The 17635-nt window shown below is 43.4% G+C and overlaps 1 protein-coding gene across 2 annotated transcripts in view; it reads left to right on the forward strand.

Moving 5' to 3' along the window:
- Positions 1–17635, forward strand: part of LOC115112136 (protein BEAN1-like) — a 43914-nt gene that overhangs the window by 22658 nt on the left and 3621 nt on the right. The window contains exons 2-4 of one of the 2 annotated variants that reach the window (XM_029638964.2): positions 2668–2877; positions 3140–3337; positions 4189–4330. In XM_029638964.2, the coding sequence (XP_029494824.1) occupies positions 2835–2877; positions 3140–3337; positions 4189–4330 (383 nt within the window). In that variant the 5' untranslated portion in view covers positions 2668–2834. The remainder of the gene's footprint in view (positions 1–2667; positions 2878–3139; positions 3338–4188; positions 4331–17635) is intronic. The other variant, XM_029638963.2, reaches the window with a different exon arrangement.

Genomic DNA, 17635 nt, shown 5'->3' on the forward strand with positions numbered 1-17635 from the left:
CCCTGCCTATAGACAGAAACTAAAACAGGAAGCTCCCGCGCTCAGGTCTGTTCAATGCTGGTCCGATCAATCTGATTCCACGCTTCAAGATTGCTTCGATCACGTGGATTGGGATATGTTCCGCATTGCAACAAACAACAACATTGACGAATACGCTGATTCGGTGAGCGAGTTTATTAGCAAATGCATCGGCGATGTCGTACCCACAGCAACTGTTAGAACATTCCCAAACCAGAAACTGTGGATTGATGGCAGCATTCACGCAAAACTGACAGCGCGAACCACTGCTTTTAACCAGGGCAAGGTGACCGGAAACATGACCGAATACAAACAGTGTAGCTATTCCCTCCGCAAGGCAATCAAACAAGCTAAGCGTCAGTATAGACACAAAGTAGAGTCGCAATTCAACGGCTCAGACACAAGAGGTATGTGGCAGGGTCTACAGTCAATCACGGATTACAAAAAGAAAACCAGCCCCGTCGCGGACCAGGATGTCTTGCTCCCAGACAGACTAAACAACTTCTTTGCTCGCTTTGAGGACAATACAGAGGGCCACTGACACGGCCCGCTACCAAAACCTGCGGACTCTCTTTCACTGCAGCCGGCGTGAGTAAAACATTTAAACGTGTTAACACTCGCAAGGCTGCAGGCCCAGACGGCATCCCCAGCCGCGTCCTCAGAGCATGCGCAGGCCAGCTGGCTGTTGTGTTTACAGACATATTCAATTCATCCTTACCCCAGTCTGCTGTTCCCACATGCTTCAAGAGGGAAAATGGATTAAATCAAATTAAAATCCTCAGCAATCTACACACCATACCCGATAATGACAAAGCAAAAACAAAAATACCTTATTTACATAAGTATTCAGACCCTTTGCTATCAGACTCGAAATTGAGCTCAGGTGCATCCTGTTTCCATTGATCATCCTTGAGTCCACCTGTGGTAAATTCATTTGATTGAACATGATTTGGAAGGTCACACATCTGTATAAGGTCCCACAGTTGACAGTGCATGCCAGAGCAAAAACCAAGCCATGAGGTCGAAGGAATTGTCCGTAGAGCTCCGAAACAGGCTTGTGTCAAGGCACAGATCTGGGGAAGGGTACCAAAAAATGTCTGCAGCATTGAAGGTCCCCAAGAACACAGTGGCCTCCATCATTTTTAAATGGAAGAAGTTTGGAACCACCAAGATTCTTCCTAAGGCTGGCCACCTACCCAAACTGAGCAGTCAGGGGAGAAGGACCTTGGTCAGGGAGGTGACCAAGAACCCAAATGGTCACTCTGACAGAGCTCTAGAGTTCCTCTGTGGAGATGGGAGAACCCTCCAGAAGTACAACCATCTCTGCAGATCTCTGCAGCACTCCACCAATCAGGCCTTTATGGTAGAGTGGCCAGACGGACGACACTCCTCAGAAAATAGGCACATGACAGCCCGCTTAGAGTTTGCCAGAAGACACCCAAAGACTCAGACCATGAGAAACAAGATTCTCTGGTCTGATGAAATCCAGATTGAACTCTTTGGCCTGAATGTAAGTGTCACGTCTGGAAGAAACCTGGCACCATCCCTACGGTGAAGCATGGTGGTGGCAGCATCATGCTGTGCAGAGGTTTTTCAGCGGCAGGGACTGGGAGACTAGTCAGGATCGAGGCAAAGATGAACGGAGCAAAATACAGAGAGATCCTTGATGAAAACCTGCTCCAGAGTGCTCAGAACCTCAGACTGGGGCGATGGTTCACCTTCCATCAGGACAACGACCCTAAGCACACAGCCAAGACAACGCAGGAGTGGCTTCGGGACAAGTCTCTGAATGACCTTGAGTGGCCCAGTCAGAGCCCAAACTTGAACCCGATTGAACATCTCTGAAGGGACCTGAAAATAGCTGTGCAGCAACTCTCCCCATCCAACCTGACAGAGCTTGAGAGGATCTGCAGAGAAGAATGGGAGAAACTCTACAAATACAGGTGTGCCAAGCTTGTAGTGTCATACCCAAGAAGACTCAAGGCTGTAATCGCTGCCAAAGGTGCTTAAGCAAAGTACTGAGTAAAGGGTCTGAATACTTATGTAAATGTAATATTTCATTTTTTCCTTCTTTTTTTAAAAATAAATAAATGAGCAAAAATAAAAAAGAAACTGTTTTTGCTTTGTCATTATGGGATATTGTGTGTAGCTTGATGAGGGGAAAAAAACAATTGAATCAATTTTGGAATAAGGCTGTAACCTAACAAATGTGGGAAAAGTCAACATATCTGAATACTTTCCGAAGGCACTGTATGCCAACACATAAACAGAGTAGACTACTCTGCCAGATCTTCAAATCAACACACAATGCTCACTGTGGATTAAAAGATTAACATTGATTGTGATCAACACAAATATTTTATAACCTCAATTATGGCAGGAATTCCTCAGCAGGGAAGAGATGAATAGAGACTAATACGATTAGCATTTAGACAACGGCCTCCTCATAAATAAATTGATTAGATTTCTTGTCTCCTGTTGATGGCCCCCAAAAAGATTTTCAGATGCCAAATGTGGCAAAGATAACACGGCAGCTTGTATTATCTCGGCCTGCACTTGGATATCGAATCTGTCTGTGTGACTATATGTGTGGTGTTATTTGAGTACATCTGATTTATGTTGTGTGCGCTTATTTTGGTTTCCCTCTAGTTCTGTTGAATAGGGTGAAGGGGATTTGAGATGAGCCACTAATGGCTGAAGTTTCTGCCTCCTGAGCTGACATGAAAGAGTTCCACCCCGTGTATTTAAAAATTCTAACGGGTTGAGGATTAAATATTAAACACTGCAGACTTGAGAATCTATTCCTCCGCTGAGGAATGAAAATCTTGGGAGTGTTCCTGACCTGCGGTCCACAGAGAGGTATGTGTGTGATGAGAAATATCAGCTTACATGTTTCTCTCCATAGGGTCATGGAGGCAACGTCTCACATTGACATTGCCACAAAGGGTTTGAATGTGTTTTTTTCCCCTCTACTTTCTCTAATTCCCTCACCACTCTCTTCTCTCTATCACCTCCCTCTTCCCCCTCTTCCTTCTCTCCACACTGTCCCTCTTTTATTCCATTCGTCCCTGCTTTCTCTTTTCTGTGGCTGGGCCCCACCTGTGGTCTGTGAACTGTGCAGTGAGCTCGAACCAGAGCAGTGCCCATGAGTACCCAGACTGCCGTGATGGGGGCAGCGAGGCCAGCCTGCTGGTGTCACCGCTGGTGGTGGCTGGCATCGTCATCGGCCTGGTGCTCTTCCTGTCCTGCGTTACCATCATCGTGGGCAGCCTGCGCAAAGACAGCCGTCTGCGCAACCCCCACCTGCGGGCCAGCTATGGTGAGTTACAGAGAGTTGTCCATCGATGAGGCCAGCAGGTGTGTTAGAGGCCCGTTCATTTATAAGATTTAGGTTATCCGTTTTCAGTTGCAAGTGGTTTCATAGGTCTTATTTACAAATCCCTGGGACAAAATGTATGGCCATGAATGTTTTATGCTACTTTTCCCAGAGCTGAATCAGTAGAAGATATCCAGTTCAGTCTTCCAATGAACACATTTCACCCTCATGGCATTAATATGCCACATTTGGCATTCTCCAGAGCTGGCATTTAAACCAACCAGTGCTCTTCTCCTGAAACCTCATCTAAAGGGACCACACTCTGCCTGTGGGGTTGATAACGGAATGGGAAAGTAACAAAATATTGCACCAAACTGAATCGCACACACACACACAGCCAAAGCCATGTCTGTGGAAGGCCACTTGGCCCAATGGACTGGGTCCCATTGTCAGTCCACACAGAGACGGCACAAAAAGCTCAAAGAGCATCCTTTGTGTTAGGACGCCGCCCCATTCTCCCTCTGCCTGGCCAAAGGCTGATATACCCAGATTATATCACACTGGCTTCAATCACAGCCCCTCTATCTTCAAGGAGCCACATGCCCTTAGCCTTATGTTTCATAACAGATTCCGACTGCTCCAGTGTAATAACAGTGCAGATAGATTGCAAAAAATAAATATTTACTGTAGATCTGCTTATTCAGTTCAATGTAGGATCCCTAAACCATGAGATATATAATTCAGTTGAACTGAGCACAGAGCATATTTACAATCCTGACTCTGCTATAGTTCACTGAGAAAAAAAAGCTATTGTGTTCGTTAGTGTTGTATTAGACTGCCCTGCCTCTCCACAGCTCCGGATGGCTTTTCGTACGGCGGCTCCATCGGGGAGCTGAGGTCGACGTGTGTCGAGGAGTTCCCTCCAGCGTTTGACTTTGACTCCTACGTGGAGACTCTATCACAAGTGAATGTGATGTATCCAGACTCCCCGCCTCAGTAAGTCATTTAACTCTACTGTATTACCACCCAAATGGCATTACGATCCTATTCATTCCTTTGGTCACCATTATGGCTAGATACAGGGAATTTGTTTGATGGTGTATTTACTGTTATCTTTATATGTTGTGAAAAATGATGGATGAGTAATGATCATAATCACCACTATGGAGGGTTACCTCTGGGTGATCCCCAGGGTGCGTGTGTGTGCGTGTGTGTTAGGATCTGACTATGATAATGAAGCAGGACCATTGTGAAGGGACAAGGTAACGGAATGGAGGGATGGGCTGAGGAATGGAGAGCTGTAGTAAGGAGTAGATGTGAGAAGTTGTTAAGAGCTCTCTAATCAATCTGAAGATCACATTATCATCCACCATAGTGGAGAGCCATAGTTGCTATGATGGGCTTTCTGTACCTAGTGCACTCTTATGGTTATATGATTGAAATGTAAAGGGTTTTGGAATATATAAAATATGTATTTCATTTGCCTTCCAGTTTCCATGCGATAACTGTGGTTCCCTAGCTCAATTAGTAGAGCACAGTGCTTGCAATGCCAGGATAGTGGATTCAATTCCTGGGACCTTCCGTATGTAAAATGTATGCCCACATGACTCAGTCACTTTGGATAAAAGCATCTGCTAAATGATAATGTATATATCATAACTGCTGTAAGCCATGCTCACCTTATCAGCAGCAAACAGTTGTGGGGACTAGGGATTGTGCTTGAAGATGCTTTTGAAAGCCTTTTTAGTTTCAATTTGCCAAGATGGCTGTCCTCTACCCTTCTAGTGTGGTCTTTGAAGACCTACAGTAAGAAAGACAGAAAGAGTAGGAGAGATATGAGAAAGAGAGGAAGAGAAAGAGAGGGGAAAGAAGACTCCATTTACACACCAACCTTACAATTCAGTTCTCCTGCATGCTTGATGAGTTAGGTCAGGCCTCGGTAACCTCTCTGAGGTTGAGTTGAACCATGCTGTTGTGTCAAGTCGTTCATTAGAGCACTGTTGCACAGCTCAACTCTTTCATGGCTGGGTGCTCCGCCTCAACTCTAAACTCACCGCCCGGTGCACAGCCTGCTTCGCTCCCTGAACAAGCTTCTGGTGCTGCTGGTAAATGCCACTGCTTTGCGGTGAAAGACACCCGGTGTGTTTGATCTAAATGACAGCCCAGCTAATTGGCGTCTTTAATAATTCAGCCGTATTCCTCTCGCTTGCAGTTTGGTCTGCCATCCTTTCAAAAGACACTTGTGATGATGCCAGCTGATAAAAGAAGGTTAAAGAAATGAGAGTCTAGAATACATTGATTGTAATATATGACACAATAAACACTGTTTCTCACTACCTCTCTCAATGAGAGGAGAGGATCGCCTTAGGTTAGTGTAACCAAATGGAAGCAAGCTCAACCTGAGAACCAGTCTTGACAGTTGGTTTAAATATTACTTGACAGATAGAACTCAATGTGTTGGGGGTACTGATGGTGTTAAATCAGGTTTTCTGGACATACGAAAGGTGTCCCGCAGGGATGAATTCTGGGTCCTGTACTTTTTCTGTTTACATTAATAATATTGACTTGTCTGTAAAAAAAATTAACTTGCACTTGTATGCCAATGATACTGTTGTGTATGCTATTGCCCCACGGTTGACCAGGCTCTATCTGAACTACAGTCTACCTTCATTGTATTACAATAACTTTATGAAGTGAGTATTGAATGCAGGTAAAACTAAGTAAATGTTGTTCTCTAGGGTGCATAAAAACAATTCTGATGATTTAAACATATGTACTTTGGATGGTGTCAAGTGTTGATCATGTCCCTGCTTACAAATATCTGGGCATTTTAATAGATGAAAAGCTGTATTTTAAAAGTATATTGATGACTTAGTTAAGAAACTGAGAATAAAGATGGGCTTTTTCAAGTATATTCAATGTGCGGGACAAAATTGAGGCTATGATTAAGAAGTTGGAGCTCTTCTCTATCTGTATTAACAAGGACAACACACAGGTCTTTCCATCATTGTATGATTTTTTTTGTGCATGTGAGCTCAAGCTTACGGACAATATATGATATAGCGAAGCACCTCAGTGAGTTGGGTGCACAATTACGCAGGTATTTTCCCGAAATGGATGACACAAACAACTGGATTCGTTATCCTTTTCATGCCCTGCCTCCAGTCCACTTACCGATATCTGAACAAGAGAGTCTCATCGAAATTGCAACAAGTGGTTCTGTGAAAATTTAATTTAATCAGAAGCCACTGCCAGATAGCTGGATTGGGCTGCGCTCAGAGTATCCTGCCTTGGCAAATCGCGCTGTTAAGACACTGATGCCCTTTGCAACCATGTACAGTTTTAGTACTCATCACTGCATTCTCTAACCAGAAAGTTGGTTGGCTCTTTGATGTCCCGTAGGTTTATACATTGCTATGTTTTCATATATAAAGCCCTTTTACAAAATCTCCCACTGTACCTAACATGATTACTAAACTTTAGACACCCGGTCTCAGGGATGGCTAACTCTGGAAATTCCTTTGGTCTCTATTGAGTTAGATAAATCAGCTTTTAGTTTTCTTGCACCTTATAGGTAGAACAATCTACCAAATGTTCTTAAATTTGATGTTTTGGTGCCTCTAGTGCAATTTAGAAAGCTGATTGAGGACCGTACTACTGATGAATGTGTTTTTCTTTCTACTTGCATATTGGATTTATATTTTGATGTGTGTATTTTCTGTCATTTCTGTAATTCAGGGCTCATTTGTAAAAGAGACCTTGGTCTCAGTATGACTCCCTGATAAAATAAAGATAAAATAACAAATAAAATAAACAAAAGGTTGTTTCCTCACAGAGAGAGGGTAGGCTACGAAGCAGTTCTTTATTCCCTGTTTAGGTTCAGTGTGCTAGAGTCTAGTTAATGCACTCTTTCCTCACTGTGGTTGGATTACATAGAAGGAGGAGGAGGCTTAATCCTGGCAGTCCTCTAAACCTCCACATGCTCAATCTGCAGGTCTATAGACATCCTGCCAGCCTCCACCACATCATCTCCACTCTGATCCCTGGCTGACACTACACCTGCTTACTGACTACTGGGCTGTGATTACATCCTAAACTGCTCCTGATGATTTCACTATCTTGGAATGACCCCATGTATTTCAGAATGAAGATAGAAAACAAACCTGAGAGGAAATGCAACCTTTCTGTAACTATTGTAGATGGACAGACTACTCTGTGGGTTTGGTTTGAAGCCACCCACCTTTCCCTCCCCTCCCTCAGGTATAAAGATGAGATAAGATAATTAGGTGGGTGCTTACTTTTGTCCTATTTCACACATGTGAATTGGAAATACATTTGTTTCATATCACACTTAAACACCCTCGGAGAGTGGGGTCAGAGCACAGGTCAGTCATTATGGACCGGAACCCTTATTTTTTATTTTTTTATTTAACCAGGAAGGGCTCATTGAGATTTTAAATATATTTTAAGAGTGTCCTGGCCAAGATAGGCAGCACCAAGTCATTACAAAAATTACAAACAACATGAAAAACAAATCTAGTAAAAAGTAAAAAGTAATCTAGTAAAAACCAAAGAATTCACATGAGTATAACAAAATCAAAAACAGCAAATTAAAAACATTGAAAGGTCAGGGATTTAAAAACACCAATCGGGACAAGTTCTTCCAGTTTAAAAGTATTTTGTAAGGTGTTCCAAGACAATGGCGCAGAGTAAATAAAAGCACTTTTACCAAATTCAGTTCGGACATTTGGAACAGTTAGCAGGATAAAGTCCAGCGAACGAAGAGAGTACCCACCACATTTCTGAACAATACAAATGCCCAAATAAAAAGGTAGTAAACCCAAAATGGCTTTGTAAATAAATGTATACCAGTGCCTGAGCCTATGAGTGACTAGAGAAGGCCAGCCAACCCTGGTATACAAAGTGCAGTGGTGCGTAAGGGTTTTGCAGTTTAAAATAAATTGCCATGGTAAAGGGTGTCAATAGGGTGTCATGATCTCAAACACTGCGGAATGCGGAAGCATTCATATATAAAATATCCCTATAGTCTAGTAAAGGCATAAATGTAGCTGATACTAGCCTCCTTCTGGTTTCAAAAGAAAAACAGGCCTTATTCCTGAAATAGAATCCCAATTTCAGCTTCAATTTTTGACCCTGAAACAATTAGGGTTAAGTGCCTTGCTCAAGGACACATAGATAGATGTTTTACCTTGTCGGCTACAGGCCCAACACTCCTAAATGCTAGGCTACCTGCCACCCAGGACTCCGTGTGTGTGTGTGTGTGTGTGTGTGTGCGTGCGTGCGTGCGTGCGTGCGTGCGTGCGTGCGTGCGTGGTTTGTTTATCCGGCTCAATTCTGCCTGCTTGCCCTTCAAGGTTTGTTTCACAGAGTCACAATGTTATTTGCATTTATATGACAGTTCCATTAGTGTGGCGGCCCCTGTGTACGGCCCTGTAAGGGGCCTCTAAAGAGGGTGAAATTACCTCTCCCTCCAGAGGAGCCATCTGAAACATCAGGCCCTTTCCTGTTCAACAACAAATTATGAAAAATATGGAATATAACATGCCATAGACAGGGCTATTAATGTCACTGAATAGTGTGTAAGTCAGTTTGGCGTTATATCAATCTGCTCAATTTCTGTATAGATAGTAATGTCCTGCCTAATTTTCCATCAGATAAACCTGTAGGTTACATACAGTATGTAAACGTAGGCTAAAGCCCCATTTATAACTGGTTCTAACATTCGTCTTTTGTCCTGATCTTGTCCACATTCTGATTGTGCCCACATTTTTAGACAGGTGTAGAACATTAAAAGACGGATTGTGATCAGGTCTTCCTGACCAACTCCAGAGATAGTCAGGCACGCATTGTGTCTCGATATCTTAGTGTAGACGGATCTGGACAGTGAAATAATTTAAATCACCATTATCCTGCCTTCTAAAATCATCAGTCAGGTGGCAACATTGACTGATGATATCAATGTGTCTTAAAATCAATAAATACATATATTTTTTTTTAAATAACATCTGTCAAATAATTTGCATACAGGGAGGGACCAAGAAATCTGGTCAGAATTTGGACACAGTGGATGGATAAGAGACATTTAAATACCATGTGTAGATGTATATCTGAAAATGTGGGCACAGTCAGAATGTGGACAAGATCAGGACACAGGATGCATGTTAGCGCCAGGTATAAACAAGGCTTACAAGAGAGAGATTGAGTGGGCACGAGTGAGAGGAAGTGGAAGAGGAGGTTTAGCCAATCGTGTCTCTTCACATGGAAAACACAAGTCTTTGTTCTGCGCTATATGCCAACACCTGGTTGTTGATAGCTTGTCCTTTAATGAGACAGATATGCTAATGACCAACAGATTGTCAAAAACGGTATTGATCTTTGCATTGTCACAGCTACATCTAAGGAAGTCCTATGCTAACACAACGTATTTGATGATAAAACCAGACAGGATTACTAGCTTCTTATTGGAAAATTGTCAAGTAGTGCTTTCAAGCCTTTAGAGAGCTTGTGTTATTATTGGTTTGGATGTTAGGCTCCACTGTCAGGTGGGTTTAGTGGTGGTGGTGGTGGTGGTGGGCTTGATTGTTGATGCTGAACAAGCCACTCTGTCAATGCCTCTGCCTCTCATAGCCTCCATCCATCTCTGCTATGCTGTGGAGGGAGGGAGGGAAATCACTCGTATTCTTATTACGTATTCTTCATTGCTGTTCCAATTAACGTGGGAAACATCAACCACACCACAGGACTGTTTTCTTATGCCTGAATTTCGATTGAGGTAGATTTAGATCATGAAGAATATCCAGTGAAAAATAGAAATATCTAAATATGTTGGCTGAGGAACCAGTGCATTGGAGAGGATAAGAGAGAGAGTGTGTTTTGTAGTGTACATTGTGTGCATAGTCAGGGATAGGAGGCAGCGGAGTGGAGTGGATGGATGAAGGGAAAGGCATGTGATGCTGGGCAGTGCTGCCATTGCCACAGATGGCTGAGGGAAACTACAGAGCTTACACCACCTAGATCAGCAGCTCACCTGTGGAGCCTGTGAAGGAACTTGCTTCCGCAGAGAGAGAACTGGGCACAACCCAGCACAAATACACACGCCCACCACACTGTTATATTATTTACATAGAGTAACAGTCAAAGGTTTGGACACACCTACTCATTCCAGGGTTTTTCTTTATTTTTACTATTTTCTATATTGTAGAAAAAAAACAATGAAATAACACATGGAATCAAGTAGTAACCAAAAAAGTGTGAAACAAATCAAAATATATTTTATATTTGAGATTCTTCAAAGTATCCACCCTTTGCCTTGATGACAGCTTTGCACACTCTTGGCATTCTCTCAACCAGCTTCCTGAGGTAGTCACCTGGAATGCATTTCAATTAACAGGTGAGCCTTGTTAAAAGTTAATTTGTGGAATGTCTTTCCATCTTAATATATTTGAGCCAATCAGTTGTGTTGGGTTGGTATACAGAAGATAGCCCTATTTGGTAAAATACCAAGTCCATATTATGGCAAGAACAGCTAAAATAAGCAAAGAGAAATACAATCCATCATTACTGTAAGACATGAAGGTCAGTCAATACGGAAAATTTAAAGAACTCAGTCCTTCATGGTCAAATTGCTGCAAAGAAACCACTGCTAAAGGACCCCAATAATAAGAAGAGACTTGCTTGGGCCAAGAAATACGAGCAATGGACATAAGACCGGTGGAAATCTGTCCTTTGGTCTGATGAGTCCACATATGAGATTTTAGGTTCCAACCGCAGTCTTTGTGAGACGCAGAGTAGGTGAGCGGATGATCTCCACATGTGTGGTTCCCACCGTGAAGCATGGAGGAGGAGGTGTGATGTTTCTGGGTGCTTTGCTGGTGACACTGTTAGTGATTTATTTAGTATTCAAGGCATACTTAACCAGCATGGCTTTTTCAACAGGACAATAACCAAAAACAAACCTTGTTTGTGGCTATTTGACCAAGAAGGAGAGTGATGGAGTGCTGCATCAGATGACCTGGCCTCCACAATCACCTGACCTCAACCCAATTGAGATGGTTTGGGATGAGTTGGACGGCAGAGTGAAGGAAAAGCAGCCAACAAGTGCTCAGCATATGTGAGAACCCCTTCAAGACTGTTGGAAAAGCATTCCAGGTGAAGCTGGTTGAGAGAATGCCAAGAGTGTGCAAAGCTGTCATCAAGGCAAAGGGTGGCTACTTTGAAGAATCTCAAATATAAATCACTTTTTTGGTTACTACATGATTCCATGTGTTAATTCATAGTTTTGATGTCTTCACTATTATTCTACAATGTAGAAAATAGTAGAAATAAAGAAAACCCCTTGAATGAGTAGGTGTGTCCAAACTTTGGACTGGTACTGTATACACTGAGTGTATAAAACATTAAGAACACAGCTTCAATTCGTCAGAGCATAGACTCTACAAGGTGTCGAAAGCGTTCCACAGGGATGCTGGCGGATTTTGACTCTAATGCTTCCCACAGTTGTGTCAAGTTGGCTGGATGTCCTTTGGATGGTGGACCATTCTTGATTCACATGGGAAACTGTTGAGAGTGAAAACAGCAGCGTTGAAGTTCTTGGCACAAACCGGTGCACCTACTACCATACCCCGTTGAAAGGTTCTTAAATATTTTGTCTGGCCCATTCACCCTCTGAATGGCACACATACACAATCCATGTCTCAATTGTCTCAAGGCTTAAAAATCCTTCTTTAACCTGTCTCCTCCCCTTCATCTACACTGATTGAAGTGGATTTAACAAGTGACATCAACACACATGCATGCATTCACACACATGCAAAAACTCACACTAACATCTACAGGTATATGCACAATAAGGTATGTACAGCACATTCATAACCACACACTGTTGCTCTTGCACGTAGCTCTACAGGCATGGGCCTCTGACAGAGCCAGGGAGCTGAAAGAGTGAGCTCCCTGTGCCAGCCCTGCAGTGCAGTGGACAGCCTGGGCCATATGCTCCAGTCAGTGCTGTCATCTCTCTAGAGCTATAGGCCGGAAGCCAGAGGTCCTCCTCTAGTGACCCACACCTGTCCTTGGGCTTTGGAGTACATTGTATACATATAAAGATGTATACAGCCCTTTACGTCCAACTTTTTGACAGCCTAACGCACCTGCATTCATGTATCATAGTTTTGAACGTCTCTCTATGCGTTGGAATGTAACACATTCTGTGTCATATGCGCCACAGGTGTTTCTGGAGAAGTCCCATGATTCTCCATACTGTAGTTTCATCTTATGACAAATTATGCTCAATTATACAACTGTGCTCAGGGAAATGAATGTGTATGCAAACATACATTTACCTAATTTAGCAAAGAGACTTAAGGAGCAATTAGGAGCAATTAGGATCAATTAGGATTAAGTGACTTGCTGAAGGGCACATCAACAGATTTTCACCTAGTCAGCTCAGGGATTCAAACCAGTAACCTTTCGATTACTGGGCCAATGCTCATAACCGCTAGACTACCTACCACCCCATACAGCATGTAGATGATTGAAAACAGCAGTAGACTGCAGGCAGGATTGATTAGACAATCTAAACAGGGCTAGGCTGTAGCAGTGTTACTGTATATCTGATTTTGCTAGCTAACCATTAATGATTTTTAGGATGCAACACCTTGTGTTAGCATCCTAGGGGACTTATAGTTCCCATAAGGGGGGTGACTGCAACGTGCAAAGTATTCTCACCCGAATCAGAGAGGGGATTCTCAGCTTGGTGTAACACTCATGAAACCCTGGCATGAAAACAGCTAGGCCCTCAGGTGTCCACAGCGCTACCATACCTGGCAAAGAAATTCTGGAGTGACTCTCGACAAACGTCTGTATCAGCGTGTTTATTTCGAGCGAAAAAGCCCTATTTTCAATGTTTATGTGGTGCTGGTAGTTTATTGCACCCTGAAGGGATTAATAACATTGCTGAGCTGTGTGATGAATATCAGACACACGTAAACAAACACACACATACACACACTTCTGCAAGCTGAGACTCTCACCCTCTTTCCTGGATCAGCATGATCATAATTTATTCATAAAAACGAGTAGGAAAAAACCCAGCTGAAAGTATCCAGGGCAACAGCTGATAACTTTACATTTACATTTACATTTAAGTCATTTAGCAGACGCTCTTATCCAGAGCGACTTACATTCCTTCTGACTAGAGCTGACTAACAATATGGGTTAGAAAAGTTAAGAGGTATGTGGGTATTATGCACAGTATTTAGTGCAGCGTTTCCCAAACTAGGGGTCGCAGCCTCATGTGGGGTCACCTGATTTGAAAATGGGGTTGCGAGATTAACTGGGGGGGGGTGCTTGGTTCATAGAACCACGGTTAAGTAAGTAACCTCCGCCGTTATATGTGGTTGTAATAAACAGAGCGGTTTCTGTTTTCTTCCTACAAATGTTGTTCTATCTTTAGAACGGTTTAAACTACACAATATTATGACCCCACCCCATCACCTCTATTGGTCTCAATAGGACAGAGTGGACAAGACCAGGCACTAAATCAGACAGGGATGGGAAAAACATTATCAATGATTATGTTATTTTCTACACAGAAGATCAGACAACATTATTCCCTGATGTTCTTCTGAACTTCTCAATACGTTTTTGATGTCACTTCAAACCATACTTCCTTCAGATTGAAATACTGTCATAAATAGTGTCAGACTGATTTGTAATAGACTGTCATATTCCTAATTAAAAAGGTAAACATTGGCTGTTGATTCCATCACCTTTTTTTTACATGGGGGTGTCGCGGCCCCAAAATGTTGGGGAACTCCTGATTTAGTGCTTTTGAAGGGCCCCAGTGCTCGACAGTGATTACTAGCTAAACAAATCCTTCTCTACCCACAACATCAGGATACTCCAAGTAGTCAGATGACCCCTGGTCAGTTTGTTCTGATACTGCCCAGCTGTCTGCACAGCTGTACCCAATGATGCATAAGAGTATGGAATACAATCTACTCAATAACAGAAAGTTACCAGAGAGAATTTGAACTAATAAGATAATGCAACATTTACTAATAAGAAGTAGGGCATCATCCTCCTCTTCAACTCTTAGAAGAAAATATTTGAGATAATAAAGTAATTGAGAGATACTGTATGCATCACCACCGACTGCCATTTGTGTCTTCACCTCTCAATAGTAAGTTGGCGTTTCTGTGCCCACTGCTTTAATGTTGTTGTGTTATGCAGTAATTACATAACAGAGCATGTTACACATGCAGAACCAGGAGGAGGATGTTTTCTTGTTGCTTTGGTTACACAGTTACAAAGTATCTCAAATGCTCTCACCTTTTTTTTTACAAAGTATCTCAGATCACTCTCACCTTTTTACTCAAAATCGTTAGCCAGTCTCTTTCAATGTCTCGATCCAAGTAGAATAGGAAAAAAAGGTGAAACGTTTTAGAATAAAGTCAATGTTGTCCGTCAGGTTTCACTCTGGATTTGTACTGCTATATGGCAAATGAATGGCCCACTGTAGTCTTGCATAGAAAATGGCCCTTATGAACCATTTTTGTACTACAGCACTGGCTAATGGCAAGTCCTGTTTTTGTCTGTAACCCCGGATCATGTCAAATGTTTCTGTCCTGCTGTGTTCTGGGGACATTAAGTCTATCTGAATGAGCCGGAGCGCGGCCAGAGTCTAAAATAGCTCTGCACGCAGGCAGACAGGCAGCACTCTGCAGCACAGTGATGGAGGGTGGAGGGAGCAGTGGCCAGGGAGTTAGTCAGCTCCGCGACTCATTTGAAATCAAGCAGTCATTACTGAGGTTCCTGGACAGCACCTTTTACTGTCCCACTGAGCACAGAGCACCAGCAGAGGAGAGGACCCGCTACCTGACTCTTTATGGGTTTCTATGAGGAGCAGATACCTGACTGTATGAGTCTCTATGAGGAGCAGATACCTGACTGTATGTCTCTATGAGGAGCAGATACCTGACTGTATGAATGTTTTACTCACGTTGGCTACAGTGAAGGAGAGCCCGCAGGTCACCTGGTCAGTCTATGTCTGTGTTGGAAAGAGCTGTTATTCCTAATGTTTTGTACACTCAGTGTATATCTAATACACTTTATAGCTGGACTGATTTGAGGTCAATTGTGAATGTTCCTACTGTTCAGCTTAGCTAAACTTTTTACTGGAAGCCCTGTGTAGAGGAAGTAGAACTCTCATCCAGTCTATCATTAATAAAGATCTCATTTACTCCGGCTCCCAATACCTTCTCTCATCATTAAATCTCTGTGTATCACCCGGCCCAACCCGGAGGTGACAGGCTTAAGTAATCCACAGCCACAGTGCCATTTGCCTTGCTTCCTCCACACCCGCTCTCTGAGAGGGTGATACTGTTTACAATTCCACCGATTGAATTATCCTGCTGTATTTTCTCTATTCCCAGATATCCCCTGGGGTCAGTGTCGGGGTGGTAGAGAGCGATTTAGCGGTTGGTTTACACATATGATGATGGGCCGTGGCAAACGTATCTCACATAATGTTATCCAAGCCAGTCGGCCTGACTGACAACATGTTCGCCTCTTTCTCGCTTTCTCTCTCACCGCTTATCAAATCAAATCAAATGTTATTTGTCACATGCGCCAAATACAACCGTTGTAGACCTTACTGTGAAATGCTTACTTACAAGCCCTTTAACCAACAATGCTTTAAGAAGTTAAGGGGGGAAAAAGTGTTGAGTAAAAAATAGATGAATAGAAAATATAAAATAAAAGTAACAAAGAATTAAACAGCAGCAGTAAAATAACAATAGCGAGGCCATATACAGGGGGTACCGGTACACAGTCAATGTGGAGGCCATATACAGGGGGTACCGGTACAGAGTCAATGTGGAGGCTATATACAGGAGGTACCGGTACACAGTCAATGTGGAGGCTATATACAGGGGGTACCGGTACACAGTCAATGTGGAGGCCATATACAGGGGGTACCGGTACACAGTCAATGTGGAGGCTATATACAGGAGGTACCGGTACACAGTCAATGTGGAGGCTATATACAGGAGGTACCGGTACACAGTCAATGTGGAGGCTATATACAGGAGGTACCGGTACAGAGTCAATGTGGAGGCCATATACAGGGGGAGTACACAGTATATACAGGGGGTACCGGTACACAGTCAATGTGGAGGCTATATACAGGGGGTACCGGTACACAGTCAATGTGGAGGCTATATACAGGGGGTACCGGTACACAGTCAATGTGCGGGGGCACCTGTGGGGTCGAGGTAATTGAGGTAATATGTACACGTAGGTAGAGTTAAAGTGACTATGCATAGATAATAAACAGAGAGTAGCAGCATCGTAAAAGAGGGGTCTGGGTAGCCCTTTGATTAGCTGTTCGGAGTCTTATGGCTTAGGAGTAGAAGCAGCTAAGAAGCCATTTGGACCTAGACTTGGCGCTCTGGTACCACTTGCCGTGCGGTAGCAGAGAGAACAGTCCATCACTAGGGTGTCTGGAGTCTTTGGCAATTTTCAGGGCCTTCCTCTGACATTGCCTGCCATAGGGGTACTGGATGGCAGGAAGCTTGGCCCCAGTGATGTGCTGGGCCGTACGCACTACCCTCTGTAGTGGCTTGCAGTCGGAGGCTGAGCAGTTGCCATACCAGGCAGTGATGCAACCAGTCAGTATGCTCTCGATGGTGCAGCTGTAGAATCTTTTGAGGATCTGAGGACCCATGCCAAATCTTTTCAGTCTACTGAGGGGGGAAAGGCTTTGTCGTCGCCTCTTCACAACTGTCTTAGTGTTTGGACCATGATAGTTTGTTGGTGATGTGGACACCAAGGAACTTGAAGCTCTCAACCTGCTCCTCTGCAGCCCCGTCAATGAGAATTTTCCTGTAGTCCACAATCATCACATTTGTCTTGATCACATTGAGGGAGAGGTTGCTGTCCAGGTATCACAGGGCCAGGTCTCTGACCTCCTCCCAATAGGCTGTCTCATCATTGTTGATGATCAGGCATATCACTGATGTGTCATCTGCAAACTTGATGATGCTGTTGGAGTCGTGCCTGGCCATGCAGTCATGAGTGAACAATGAGTACAGGAAGGGACTGAGCACGCACACCTGAGGGGCCCCCGTGTTGAGGATCAGCGTGGCGGATGTGTTGTTATTCTCTTTGTGTTACAGGGCCTCTATAAAGCCCAGCAGCTCTAGTAGGGTGGTTGTATGTGCTAGACAGACTTCCAGTGCACTGTGGGATTGTGGGATATGTGAGAGCTGAAACAATTGTCCA

The sequence above is a fragment of the Oncorhynchus nerka genome, linkage group LG27, assembly GCF_034236695.1.
Source record: "Oncorhynchus nerka isolate Pitt River linkage group LG27, Oner_Uvic_2.0, whole genome shotgun sequence".
NCBI classification, from domain to species: domain Eukaryota; kingdom Metazoa; phylum Chordata; class Actinopteri; order Salmoniformes; family Salmonidae; genus Oncorhynchus; species Oncorhynchus nerka.